This window comes from Hyperolius riggenbachi, chromosome 9 (genome assembly GCF_040937935.1).
Source record: "Hyperolius riggenbachi isolate aHypRig1 chromosome 9, aHypRig1.pri, whole genome shotgun sequence".
NCBI classification, from domain to species: Eukaryota; Metazoa; Chordata; class Amphibia; order Anura; family Hyperoliidae; genus Hyperolius; species Hyperolius riggenbachi.
The window spans coordinates 36,533,473-36,547,362 of record NC_090654.1 but is presented as its reverse complement, the minus strand read 5'-3'; the positions used below and the strand labels follow the sequence as shown (position 1 = coordinate 36,547,362).

The window sequence follows — 13,890 nt, the reverse complement described above, 5'->3', positions numbered from 1 at the left end:
TGCATTGAGAGTTTAAGAGTTGTGCTTAATTACAACTGTAATTTGATCTCTCAGCTGTGTCCGCTCAGGAATCTCCTCTGCCACGGCAGAGCAGATGATTTGTAAAGACAGGCTATTAACCCTATGTCTGCTTCTTTGAAAGCAGGAAGTTGACACACTGCAGTTGTATTGCAGGATTTGTATCAGCTGTAACAAAGAAATGTTGTTTCTGTAGATGTGGTTATGCTGTTGCTTATCTTTTTTAGAGAAGAAAGGAAGTTCTGAGTTTAGACCCGCTTTAAAGAGAGCTGAAGGTGGGCTCAGAAAAAGTAGGCTACCTGATCGGTGGGGCAGAGCGGATCAGGTAGTCACAAAAAACGCCGCTCCCGTGGGCCGCAATGCCCCACTTTCACTTTTTTGTGACCTCTGGATCATGACGCTGCAAGGAGAGACTGCGTGGAGGGAGGCGGGGGAGTGGCAGGAGGTGCGGCCAGGGCGAGAGAGCTGCCCAATGACAGCTCAGGAAACCCTGTAGGAACACCCCTGGCAGGCGTTTTAAATATGGAATTCCTCTCCCCTCTGTTTACCTCCGAGTTAGCAACAAATCTTGCCGCTAAACTCGGGGGGGGGGGGGGGGGGGGGGGGGGGGGCTAAAGCGCGGTGGTTGGGGGGGACACAGAGGCATGTCATGAGGCAGAGATACAGCTCTCGATCGGCCACCAAATTGACCATTAGATAGATTGAATGAGAAAAGGGGGGTGTTCAGTAGCCATAACCGCCATGCACCCAATGGAGCCCTTTCAACAACAGTTTTCCAGCATGCTTGATCAATTCTGATGATCGGGTGGCCACGTACCAGAAATCAAGTAATGTGTGGCCACAATTCGAGAACAGACCACTGAACAATTCAATATACCCCTCCCCACCCCCAACTTTAAAGGGAATCCGAGGTGAGAGGGATGTGACGGCTGACATATTTATTCCCTTTTATACAATACCAGTTGCCTGGCAATCCTACTGATCCTCTGCCTCTAATACTTTTAGACATAGACCCTGAACAAGCATGCAGCAGATCAGGTACTCTGACTCCGCTGACTTAGGTTTTACTGGATTAGCCATATGCTTGTTCCAGGGTTTTGACTCAGACACTACATATGCCAGAAGATCAACAGGGCTGCCAGGCAACTGGCATTGTTTACAAGGAAATAAATATGGCAGCCTCCATAACCCTCTCACCTCTGTTTCCCTTTAAATTCCTGCGACAGCATCTAGTAGTCGTTTAAAGGACAACTGAAGTGAGAAGAATATGGGGCTGCCATATTTTATTTCCTTTTAACCAATACCAGTCGCCTGGCAGCCCTGAGCCCTGCTGATCAATTTGGCTGCAGTAGTGTCTGAATAACACCAGAAACAAGCATGCAGCTAATCTTGTCAGATTTGACGATGTCAGAAACACCTGATCTGCTGCATGCTTGTTCAGGGTCTATGGCTAAAAGTATTCTAGACAGAGGATCAGCAGGACAGCCAGGCAACTGGTACAGTATGAAGGGGAATAAATATGGCAACCTCCAAATCCCTCTCGTTCAGTTGTCTTTTTAAAGTAATGCTGCTAGGTGGACATTTCACATACGAGAACTTCCAATAATCTATCCACTCACCTCCCTGAGAGGGCGACTTCCCTCCCCCGCCAGGTGAGCCCCCTCTGGGCTGGGATTTGGGGACCTCTGTGACCGGCCGCACAGCTGCCAGAAAGAAAGCAGAATACAGTTATAGTGTGACTCTGCTTATACACACTATATTAGATACACAAGTCACCTCTGGTCATATCCTACACAGCTGCTTCCTGTGCACAATTATACCTATACATCCATATGGGGTCAGGGAATGCCAAATGGGCAACAAGAACACCCTCCCCCCCCCCCCCCTTGCATTTTACATCCTCTGTGCCTATCATAACACGGGTGACTAGCAGTCAGCAGTGGTGGAATTCTTCAGCCAATCACTTTGTCCCTGGGTGCTTCTCAAACTCCTTCCCTCTCCATAGGACAGCACATGCCACTCTGGCAAGCTGAATGAGCACAAATGGTTGCCGAGCACCAGCAGAGTGTCTGCCAGCAAAAGCCATGTGCCTGTATGCGTTTTAAAACTCCACACTGACAACCAAGCCAGCTGGTGGGTCTGTACATCACATACCCATGGAAGCCAATAGAAAGCTCCTATTGTGATGGACAGTTGGGCCACGCCCATAGGGTGACCTCACAAAGTAATACTTGGTAAACAGGATGTTTTTCTAGAAGTCTCACGTTTACAGGGGGGCTAGCTTTTTTTTTTTTTTTTTTTTTTTGGTAACGTTCTTCTTTGTTCACATAGTCTATAGAGACTTTTTGGGGACAAAGCAATCAGCTGAAATATTATGCCATGCTCAATTGCTGACCACCTGTGCTTTGTTGGGCACAGAAGATGGGCGGAACTATGCAAACATTAGACTGTCATTGGCTAAAATGAATATAGAGGTTCATTAGAGCCACCAAATGTTTACCTATGTATGTGTTGTAAAAATGCTTAGAGTGATTGGCCTCTTAAAACAGAAGGTACTTGCAATAATTCAGCTTTAAGTGAACATCTGTGGTTACCCACAATGCACTACTACTGAATATGCAAATGATCTCTATGCCCCTGAAGCCAGGCTTACAACCAGAACCGCTGGTGTATAGCACACCTATAGCTTTACATTTTACAGAAGTTTTACTGTAAAATCTAAAGCTATAGGCATTTTTAAACCTGGCTCACATCCAGAAACGCTGGAATCTAGAGGCATAAAAAGATAACTTGCATATTTAGTAGTGGTGCATTGTGGGTAACAACAGATGTTCACTTAAAGCTGAATTATTGCCAGTATGTTTTTAAGAAGGGAAAACGCACTAAGCATTGCTTTTTAGTAGGAGGGCTTTTCGGTCTTTTAGTCCCCTATACTTTCCTAGAGGTTTTGGGTCACCCCAATCTGCTTAGTTACCCTGCAGTAATAATGGTAAATGGTACTTTCCTACAACCTCACATTCTTTCTAAGAAATACCAAACATTACAAGATTTTCGTTATCGATATCTAGTAATTCAATCATAGTGATGAACGAATATGGCAGATATCTACGCCGATACATGATCACGCGATCGATCTTCGGCAGTGATCAGTCGGGAGGATCGATTGGGCATGTTGGAAAATTCTGGTCTCAAGGGCTCAATCATGTGCGTGGTGGTGACGGGATTAGATTTCCCAACGACCAACTGACCCCCGGCAGGTGTAGTGACATCACTATATACTCGCAGTGTCCTGCTGGTCCTCTGCCTCTAATACTTTCAGCCATAGACCCTGGACAAGCTTGCAGATCAGAGGCCTATGACAAAACTGACAAGATTAGCTGCATGCTTGTTTCAGGTGTGTGATTCAGACCCTACTGACCAGAAAGATCAGCAGGACTGCCAGGCAAAGGAAATACATATGGCAGCTTCCATAGGTCTCACACCTCTGGTTCCTTTTTAACAGTTACCAGCAGTATGGCCTGGTGCACACCAGAGGAGTTTTTCTGAGCGTTTTGAGTTTTTAAATCTGCTGCTAATGTTATCCTATGTGTCTATGCACACTGGAGCAATGAGGTTTTGTAAAAAACCCGCATAGCATTACATTGGGAAGAGCTTTTGAAACCTCTAACGTTTGGGCGCTAGAGGTTTCAAAAGCTTTTCCCAATGTAATGCTATGGGGTTTTTTTTTTCCAAAACCTCATTGCTCCAGTGTGCACAGACACATAGGATAACATTAGCAGCAGATTTAAAAACTCAAAACGCTCAGAAAAACTCCTCTGGTGTGCACCAGGCCTATTTCTGCAGCAAAACAGAAGTGTTTTGGGTTCTGTGTCCTTCGATTTTCTAAACCCCCACAGAGAGTTCTCTTATTTTAGACCCTTTCATAATTCTTCCCTGGTTGCTATCAGAATTCTTTAGATTATATGCTTGGGATCCCATCTTGATATATCACTCTCCAGCTGCCATTGGGCACTGTAAGTTATTTTGTGCTCCCTGCAACCAATGAGGCCAGTGAAATAGCATCACAATAAAGAGCCAGAAGCGCTACCGCTCAGTTGGATCTGCAGGTATTACACAGGCAGGTTATGAAGTAACAGCAGAATATCGGCGCTGGGAATACTCACTTGTCTGTTGACAGCAGACGGACAGCCGGAGCTTCATGCACTCGCCAACGCTGTCTGCGTTCGGAATCGCTGCGGAGGGAAAGCAGAATGAAGGTGTCACTCGTGCCAAGATGGCGGCATCGCTGGGCACAGAAATCATACATTGCGGATTTTGGGGAGAATTCCGCCCCCCAGACAAATTTTTGCTTGGGCTTCTAAACCTTTTACACTTGTAAATGGAACCCACTGGAGATAGCTGCTGTGCTTGCAATCACACAAGCCCTTTCTATATTGATCCGTTTTGCGGCATGATTAGTCTGGCGTTTGGTAGCGCTGTACAATAAACTGCACAGAGCTCTTTTTTTTTTTACCTGGAGAAATTGTTTCAAATACTTACCAGGCCTCTCAAGGTCATTTCCGCCAGCTTCTAGTGCGTAGTCCAACCCCGTAGTGCAAAAGTTCAATTAGAGAATGCGGATGACCTTGTGCTAGGGGGCAGAGGTACACGCTGGAGGGCAGACATCGGGAGACCCGACAAGTATATTAAACTTTATTTAAAAACATACAATTGCCCCCCCCCCCCCCAACAAAGTCGCTGCAAACTAGCTTTTGAAAAGGGGTTTAAAAACTATTTTGCAGCGCTTCTATCTCTTGTCTTGCAGCACAATTGCTCCAAAAACGATAAAGGACCTGCAATTTGGTTAAATTACATTTGCGGGTCTAGGTTCAGCTGCATTCACTTACATTAGCCCTTTTTGAGATCGCCAGCGCTGCTGAAAATGCTCATGTGGGTCCCAGGCCATGCAGCTACAACATTAAAGGACAACTGAAGTGAGAGGGATATGGAGACTGCCAAATGTATTTCCTTTTAAACAATGCCAGTTGCCTGGCTGTCCCGCTGATCCTCTGCCTCTAATGATTTCAGCCATAGACCCTGAACAAGTGTGCAGCAGATCAGGTGTTTCTGACATTATTGTCAGATCTGACAAGATTAGCTGCATGCTTGTTTCTGGTGTGATTCAGACACTACTGCAGCCAAATAGATCAGCAGGGCTGCCGGGCAACTGGTATTGCTTAACAGGAAATGAATATGGCAGCTTCCATATCCCTCTCCTTACAAGTGTCAAACTGTGATGCAAGACATTTTTGTAAATCGGCTGCAGGCAGCTGGGAAGTGTTTTGTGGCACGTTTATGTTCAGTCTGGGGGGAATCGCATTGGGCCCCACAGAGGCCTTTCACATGAAGTCACCACAACTTGGCCGTGAGTCCCCTGAGGACACGTCAGGCTGTCTCCACACAGAAAATCTGGCATTCTTTCAGGCCAGGAGTGACCTTTTCATACCCTGCAGACACACCTTCCCATCACCCAAATCCCCTGGGCCGCCCCACTCAACTGACGCAAAACACCTCTCTGCTGTCTCCGGCCTAGTCTTCAAACCGGTCCGACCAGCCCTCACCTCGCAGTGCTCCAGCCATACAGGAGCTGGAATGTCAAGAATGGGGGCGAGACTCTAAAGAACTCCTAGTTGGTCACTGGTTTACCAGAATGAAAGATTTCAAGCTGAAATTCTGCATTTAAAAGGAAACCTGGAGGCTGACATCTTTCTTCCCTTTCAAAAAAAATGGCACCTGCCTGTTCTGCTGGTCCCCTGCCTGCGCTGCTGGCCATACATGAGTAGATTTATTTATTTTAGTATTTATAGGACGCCGACATATTAATCAGCACTATACAGCGTAGATTGTCTTGTCACATAACTGTCCCTCCAGAGGGGCTCACAATCTAATCCCTACCATAGTCATATGTCTATGTATGTATCATATAGTGCATGTACCGTAGTCTAAAGCCAATTTACAGGGAAGCCTATTAACTTATCTGTATGTTTTTGGGCTGTGGGAGGAAACCGGAATGCCCGGAGGAAACCCACACAGACACGGGGAGAACATACAAAGTTCTTGCAGATGTTGACTTGGCTGGGATTCGAACCAGGGACCCAGCGTTGCAAGGCGAGAGCGCTAACCACTACGCCACCATGCTGCCCACGGTGGTAGATTGGGGCAACTATTGATATTTGTACTAACTGGTTATTGGCAATACTCCCCTATGCAACTACAGGTGCCCATCCATCTATGTATGGGCACAACGACCAAGAGACAGACCTCTACTGTGATTGAATCTGATCAGTGAGGGATTTGTTGCCTGCCCATACACCACAGACTGATTTCTGATCAAAAATCGGCCTAGCCCTGTCGGCTGACTGGTTTCTCCATAAGTATAAGAATGTCGCCCCCAGAGGCTGTGCTCTTAAAAATCTTACCTCTCTATCGGTGCTTAATTGCTCAATGGAAAATTGAGTAATGTATGGATACCTTAAAGTGAACCCTTGAAGTGAGGGTAATATGCAGGCTGTCATATTTCCTCTTAAACCATACCAGTTGCCTGGCAGCCCTGCTGATCTATTTGGCTGAATTACACAGCTCTGGTTTTCTCTGGTCCTGCAGTCAGGCTCTGAAGTATTGTTGACCCCTTGTGGTTTGGCATTTTCTGCACGTGTGATCATGGCCACATCACCGTACTGCGCCATGCCGGAATGCGCCCATGTCACTGGGAGCGTACTGCGCCGCGCATGAATGCGCCTATGTCTCTGGGAGCGTCCCGTCGATGTAGGCGCATTTGCATGCATGCGCAGAAGACGCTGCCCCGCCAAGAGTCAACGATACTTCAGAGGCTGCCAGCGAGGTTAGAGTAAATACCGGAGCTGCGGCGAGGGACACAAGTGACCTCTAGGGGCTGGAGGAACCTCCAGGTAATTAAAGCGTCGGTTATCTTTTAAGAGGAGCTTAGATAAAATCAGTACATGAAATATATGATGATGAAACAGACTCTACAATCAAAGGAAAACCATTATTGTCTTTCAGGAAACGACAGGCAGGTAATACTACTGGGATCCTCTCATCCATACCAATAGCACAGGAGAATGTCACTGGGCTATCCTGATTGGTCAGCTCATTACCATTAAATAAAGAGAACCTGTTCAGCAGCCCTCAGTTCACCTCCCCAGAAAGCCTCCTTGGTGCAGTTTCCGGCCTAAATACTGTCATGTAAATGTACAATAGAAGAGGGTATCGGAGGGAGCGGGGTGATACTGCCCTCCCCCGGCCCCCGCATCCTGTCTTCTCCATTCACCTTCTAATGGTTTCACAACAGCTATGAGATTTCTCTCCGGGAAATAATCCCTTCTTATGAAAGCGACCTGAGAGGTTCTCGGGAAGTCTGTGTGTGCAATACGAGTCTATCTGAAGTCTACCCAGAGTTACAGAGGCAGCTCTAAGCTTAATCAAACATAACAGATTACACAAAGCCAGAGAGGGGTCAGGCGCTGTCTGTATAAGAGACGTGAGCGCTGAGAAATCTCCCCGCAGATCTACAATGGCTGTACAATGCTGCAGGGATATGACAGAATGAGAGGGAAAGGAGAGAGACTGCTGGAAATAGGCGAGGGCAGCAAAGCCTGGTACACACATCCAATTTTGATTGGCCAATCACTAACCAATTTTACCACCACCATGGAGGGCAGCTATTGAATACTATGAGCAGATTTTGTAGGTAAACCCTCATACTACATGGAGAAGGTAAAATTGATTAAGCGCAGGAGATTTGTGTGCAGCCGGCGCTACCATAGACCATAATAGGAATTACGGCCATAGCGCCGCACAGTGAGTAACTTCAGTGCCGTCAGAAGACAGGCTTAAGTTCCTTTTAAAACCCTGTAATTTGGCTTCCAGCATTCCCCACCATCCATGGCGGCCTGGAGGGGGAACAGTAATTAACTCCGTCGGGACTTGTGCAGGAGCAGGGTGAGCCATATATCGGCTCTATCCTGCGCCCCAGTCTACCGGGTTCAGATTCATAATTATCCAAATTTGACAACGATTGGCTAATCATAATTGTGTGTACCAGGCTTAACGGTGCGTACAGACATCCAAATTTGATTGGCCAATCGCTGACCAATTTTACCACCACCATGTAGTAGGAGGGTCAACCGCTATTGAATACCATGAGCAGATTGTGTAAGTAAACCCTCATGCTACATGGAGGTGGTTAAATTGGTCAGTGATTGGCCAATCATAATTAAAAGTGTGTACCAGGCTTAAGGGTGCATAAAGACATCCAATCTTGATTGGCCAATCGCTGACCGATATTACCACTCCCATGTGAGTGCTTACCTACATATCTGTTCATAGTATTCAAAATCTGTTGGCCCTCACACTACATGAAAATGGTAAAATTGGCCAATCAAAATTGGATGTTTGTACACACCATATGAGACAGAGGTGAGAAACTAGTCCACTATATAATGTTGAATAAGTAAGAAGTATAAGAAGCATAAGTATATAAGAAGCATATGTATAGTATAATAATCAGGAATGTTACAAGAGATGTTCTTGCAATCAGATATAATTGATATTGGCAGATTGACACCCTTTGCTTAGGCACGGCTCCACCGCTCCAACAAAAAGCGATTAGCGATTGCACTGGTGTTTTGCGATTTCTGGTGGGCCTACCAGGCAATCCAAAAGTTAAAATCTTTATTACTTATCTTGTTTATAAACGATCATTCCCCAGTTTACCTGATTCTTATTTGGTATGTTGCCGCACAAATGAAGTTGCAGGGCATGCTGGGTTTTCTTTTTCTTTTTTTTTTTTTTTTCCCCCCTCAGACTTTACTAATGTACAGAAGCAAAAAAGGACAACCCAGCATGCCCTGCAACTTCATTTTTGCGGCAACGTACCAAATAAGAGTCAGGTAAACTGGGAAATGATCATTTATAAACAAGTAATAGATTTTAACGTTTGGATTGCCTGGTTAGCATCCTTATTACTTGTTTACCAGATAAAATAAAGAATTGATTTTATGCCCGACAGTTACACTTTAAACTGGCCATGTGCTACTTGACTGTGGCGCCTATCTTACCAAGATTCTCCCGCAATCGACGTTACAAGTGATACCCGGTACTTCTAAAATACCGAATGCAGTATTTTCCCGAACAGATTGTTTGTTTTTACCCCAATGTCTGGCAAAGAAAAGAAACCCAAACAGTTTAACTTAACTGGGGTTTCTTGTAGCCCCCCTGCAGTCACACTGTACCTTCGCAACCTGCTAGCCAGCAGCGGCAACTCCCTCGAAGCTGGCCGGCCAAGCACCTCCTCATCGCGTGCCCGCTCATGGCAGCGTTCTGCGCATGCGCAGCACAGGAAAACTGCTACTGCGCAGCAACGACAGCGTGAACAGGGTGCACACATGCGCAGTTGTCTGCCACGATTGGCCAGCTTTGAGGGGTTCTGGATGCTCGCTGAGGGTCGCGGAAGGATGGCCCAGGCTCAGGATGACTCTGGGGGAGGTGGGGGGGGCAGCAAGAAGCCTCAGCTAAATTAAACTGCTTTGTTTTCAGCTTAAGTATCCCTTTAAAGTCAAATTGGGCTAAATATTGTACAGTGTATGGCCAGCTTTACTGTTGGGTTATCCTGAATCTGCCTCACTGCCTGTGTAACCCCGCACAGACCTACCAATTCCAGCAGCACTGCTAGCACTTTATCTGCCATCTTCCTGGGCCCCAGCACAGACCTCCTCCTATTGCCCATCTTGGGATTGGGGAACGTGTTGTAGACATTATCCTGTGCTGCTGACAGGAAACACCTGGGCCTGCGGTGAGGGGAAGCCTGCGGTGTGGTGCTTCATGGGTTAATAAGGAGCAGAGCACATGAGAAAGCCATTACAGGTCGGAGATCGGCAGAGGAAGAGGAGGGGACAAAGCAATGCCTTATTTAACCACAGAAGGACTGAACCACTGCCTGAGGGGGTTAATGTTTCCTCTCGCGTGTTCCCAAATCACAGCACAGACCTGGACAAATTTGTTGGTACCTTTTTTGCTTTCTCTGGTCCATGTTCGTCATGGGACACAAGACGATGCCAAATAGAGTGACTACTTTTCTCCATTTACCAAAGTGAATAATTGCATGACTGGAGATGTGTGATGATGATAATTAATTACAGAAACAGCTAGTTGGAAAATAACACTAATCCAATTATTTATCTTTTTTTTTTTTTCAGGGTCACCAGGGAACGTATCCAGGTCATCGCAGATTCTCTCTGCAAAGTAGGCAATCCTTTATCTCTTTTTCACACTTGACTAAAAAACAGCATGAGACCATTGCTTTTCATCACTTTTTTTTTAGGAGGCATTAAGTACTTTAGTCAATGAGCTGTAAGGGTACCAACAAAATTGTCTACGCTTGAATTATAAAAGGTTTGGTTATAGTCTGGAGAGTCTGGGCATTGTGATTGGAGGAACAATGCTGTGAGGGAAAGTAGGCCTCAGCTGTGGCAGATTACTCCTGAGGTCAGCATGAGAGGAGGGACAATGCCCCAAATCCTCTGACTTGTACGTCATCTGTGACCCCCTCAGCCTGAACCATCTCCACACAACGCTGTGCATGCCCCGGTCTAAGCATTCATGTGGTCTGTTTGATCAGTTGATGGATTTGCAAAGCTCTGATTTGCTGTGATCACATCCTGACTCAGCATGAGACTTGCATATCTGTCACCTGACCAAACTGATCACATGCTTCTCCACGACATGGCCATCACTACATCAGACTGTTTCTTCACCGTTGAGTGGGTGTGGAGGAGCGAGGGGGTGAGACTGGCAGCAGAGAAGTTACAGGGAAGACTTTGTGGCAGGCGGTCAGGGTTGCCAATACTGACACCTCTACATTACGCAGATCCTGGGGCTACTTGCACATAATCCGTGCCTAAACAGCATCTAACGTGCCACAAGACCTCTATAATTCATATATGTCTAATTAAAGAATTGAGTTGGCAACACTGCAGTGCAGGCTGTTCCTCAGCTGTTGCAGCTAGCTAGGTCTGGTAGTTCATGCTATGGGCTTGATTCACAAAGCGATGCTAACTGTTTAGCACGGGCATGCTAAACAGTTAGCACGTGAAGTGCCGTTTGTGGACTTTTGTACACGCTAATTGACGCGATTCGTGGCAATTAGCGCGTGCAAAAGTCCGCGATCGCGTGAATCGCGGACCTTTGCGTGCGCAAAAGTCCGAGAACGGCACTTCACGTGCTAACTGTTTAGCACACCCGTGCTAAACAGTTAGCACCTCTTTGTGAATCAAGCCCTATATGTTGATCCCGAGCTTTAGACCTAATATGTCATGCTGGGACTCGTATTTTCCCCCTCGATGGAGTTAATTTGCCTCATCTGGAGAGAAGTTAAAGTGAACCAGAGACGAAGCACCCTCATGTATTTTACCATATATATCAGTGGGAACGTTAGAAAAAAGACCTACCCTGCTCTCTGTTTCATTCTGCACTGCACAGCTTGCTTCTAATCAGCCCTGATAAAATCCCCGACTGTGCATTCAGTCTGGCTTTGCTCAGGAATATGTATAGCTCAGTCTGTGTTCACTCTTTGCTCAGGAATATTTATAGCTCAGTCTGTGTTCACTCATGTCTTTTCAAGCCCAAGCCTGCCCCCTGCTGGCTCTGCTCAGGAATCATTATAGCTGAGTCATTATAGCAAAGCCAGACTGAATGCTCAGTCGGGGATTTTATCAGGTCTGATAAGAAACTAGCTGTGCAGTACAGAATGAAACAGAAAGCATGGCATGTGTTTTCTCTAATGTTCCCACTGATCTATATGGTAACATACATGAGGGTGCTTCGTCTCTGGTTCACTTTAAAGGACAACTGAAGTGAGAGGTGTATGGAAGCTGCCATATTTATTTCTTTTTAAATCATGCAGATTGCCTGGCTGTCCTTCTGATCCTCTGTCTCTACTACTTGCATCCATAGACCCTGAACAAGCCTGCAGATGTTTCTGACTGAAGTCGTATGCTTGTTTCTGGTGGGTGATTCACACACTAATAATGCCTGAAAGATCAGCAGGATTCTTGGCAACTGGTATTGCCTGAAAGAAAATAAATATGGCTGCATCCATATCTCTTTCACTTCAACTGTCATTGAATGATAGTGTAACGAATAACTGTTTAGTACACCATCATTCCCAGCTCAATCTCCCCAAACCCACACACATTGCAGCTCTCCTGCGCTCAGTGTGCCGCTACAGTAACACTGGAAACCATCAGTGGGGAGTGGAGTACCTAGGGATGGACTAGGGGAGGGGAACTGCCACTTCCTTCCCACCCATAATCTATATTCTGTTCAGTAGAGTACTTTGGCTTAAAGTGTTTCGCTTAGAAGTGTTGGGGGGGGTGCTGGAGGGTGCGGAGACATATGCCACAGCACCACTCATAAAACCAAATTAAGTGTGTTAATAAATACTCCGCTCAGCGGTACTTAACCCCCCCTGCCGACCGCTCCACAACAATTGGCGTGAACGCTGCGGCAGCCCCAGAACCACTCCACGCCAATTGGCGTGAATGGCTGCGGGCGGGGATCTCGGCATGAATGAGGAAGCTCCGCCTTCATTCCCCCACCGGCGATCGCCGCTCGGAGACGGCGAAACCGCCATTTAATAGGACTGTGCAGTGCTGCGATATAAGGCAGCGCTTTACTGGGGACAGCCGCATGACACGGTTGTCCCCCTGGCAGGCTCAGGGGCGATCCGCTGTCATAGGCTGAAGCCTATGACAGCCGATCACAGTGATTGGCTGGCGGGAGAAGGGAGGGCGGCGATAGTCTAAAATAGATTTTAAAAAATACCAAAATGTATTTCAAAATAAATAGAAATAGAAATAAACAAACATCCAGCAGGGAAGAGACCCCACCAACAGAAAAAAAGGGGGGGGGGGGGATAATCACTTGCGCAGCCCTGCAGCGAGGCCTTAAGCTGCAGTGGCCTATTTAGTAAAAAATGGCCTGGTCACTAGGGGGGTTTAACACCGTGGTCAAGTGGTTGAAGGGGGAGGGAGGGTGGCAGCCCCTCAGGGGCCCTGGAGGGATTTTTGGCTGCACCGAAGAGCCCTTAAAGGACAACTGTAGCGTGAGGGATATGGAGGCTGCCATATTTATTTCCTTTTAAGCAATATCAGTTGCCTGCCTGTGCTGCTGATCCTCTGCCTCTTATACATTTAGCCATAGCCCCTGAACAAGCATGCAGCAGATTAGGTGTTTCTGACATTGTCAGATCTGACAAGATTAGCTGCATGCTTGTTTCAGTTGTTATTCAGATACTAATGCAGCCAAACAGACCAGCAGGGCTGCCTGGCATGGTTTTAAAGTAAATAAATATGGCAGCCTCCATAGCCCTCTTGCTACAGTTGTGCAGTCTCTGGGGGGGCTCAGCGCATCTCTGATCGGAGGTGGCCTGGTGATGCGCTGATCCCACTTTTTGCGCAATTTTCAATTTTACTTGGTAGCACGCCCAGGCTATGCATAGGCATAGGTAGGATTTAGTTAGTGTTAGGCCCCTCCCATGGAGGATTGACTTCTTTGCAGTGGGAGGGACGAGGACTTAACAAGTTGCATGCAAGCTGTTACAGGAAACCAACATCCGCCAGTGGTAGACAGGTCATGTGTATGCTCGGTGTGTATTTTTATCCCACAAGTGGGGCTTGCACTCTTTTGCAGGTAGGCACTCATCTGTTTTTAAGTAGCGCTGTTCATTTCCTTGCTATGTACTAATTGTTCTACAAATGTTCCCCTCTATAGTCAGTTGTGTTGCTCTTTACAGCGTGGCGGAAGATCTTGGCACCA

General features: G+C 46.6%; 1 protein-coding gene across 1 annotated transcript in view; it reads right to left on the bottom strand.

Moving 5' to 3' along the window:
- The window catches only part of LOC137533415 (ephrin-A4-like), a 52,968-nt gene that overhangs the window by 3,414 nt on the left and 35,664 nt on the right, over positions 1-13,890 (bottom strand). Inside the window, exons 4-5 of the mRNA XM_068254810.1 lie at positions 4,182-4,250; positions 1,638-1,721 (exon numbers count right to left, since the gene is read on the bottom strand). Coding sequence (XP_068110911.1) covers positions 1,638-1,721; positions 4,182-4,250 — 153 coding nt within the window. The remainder of the gene's footprint in view (positions 1-1,637; positions 1,722-4,181; positions 4,251-13,890) is intronic.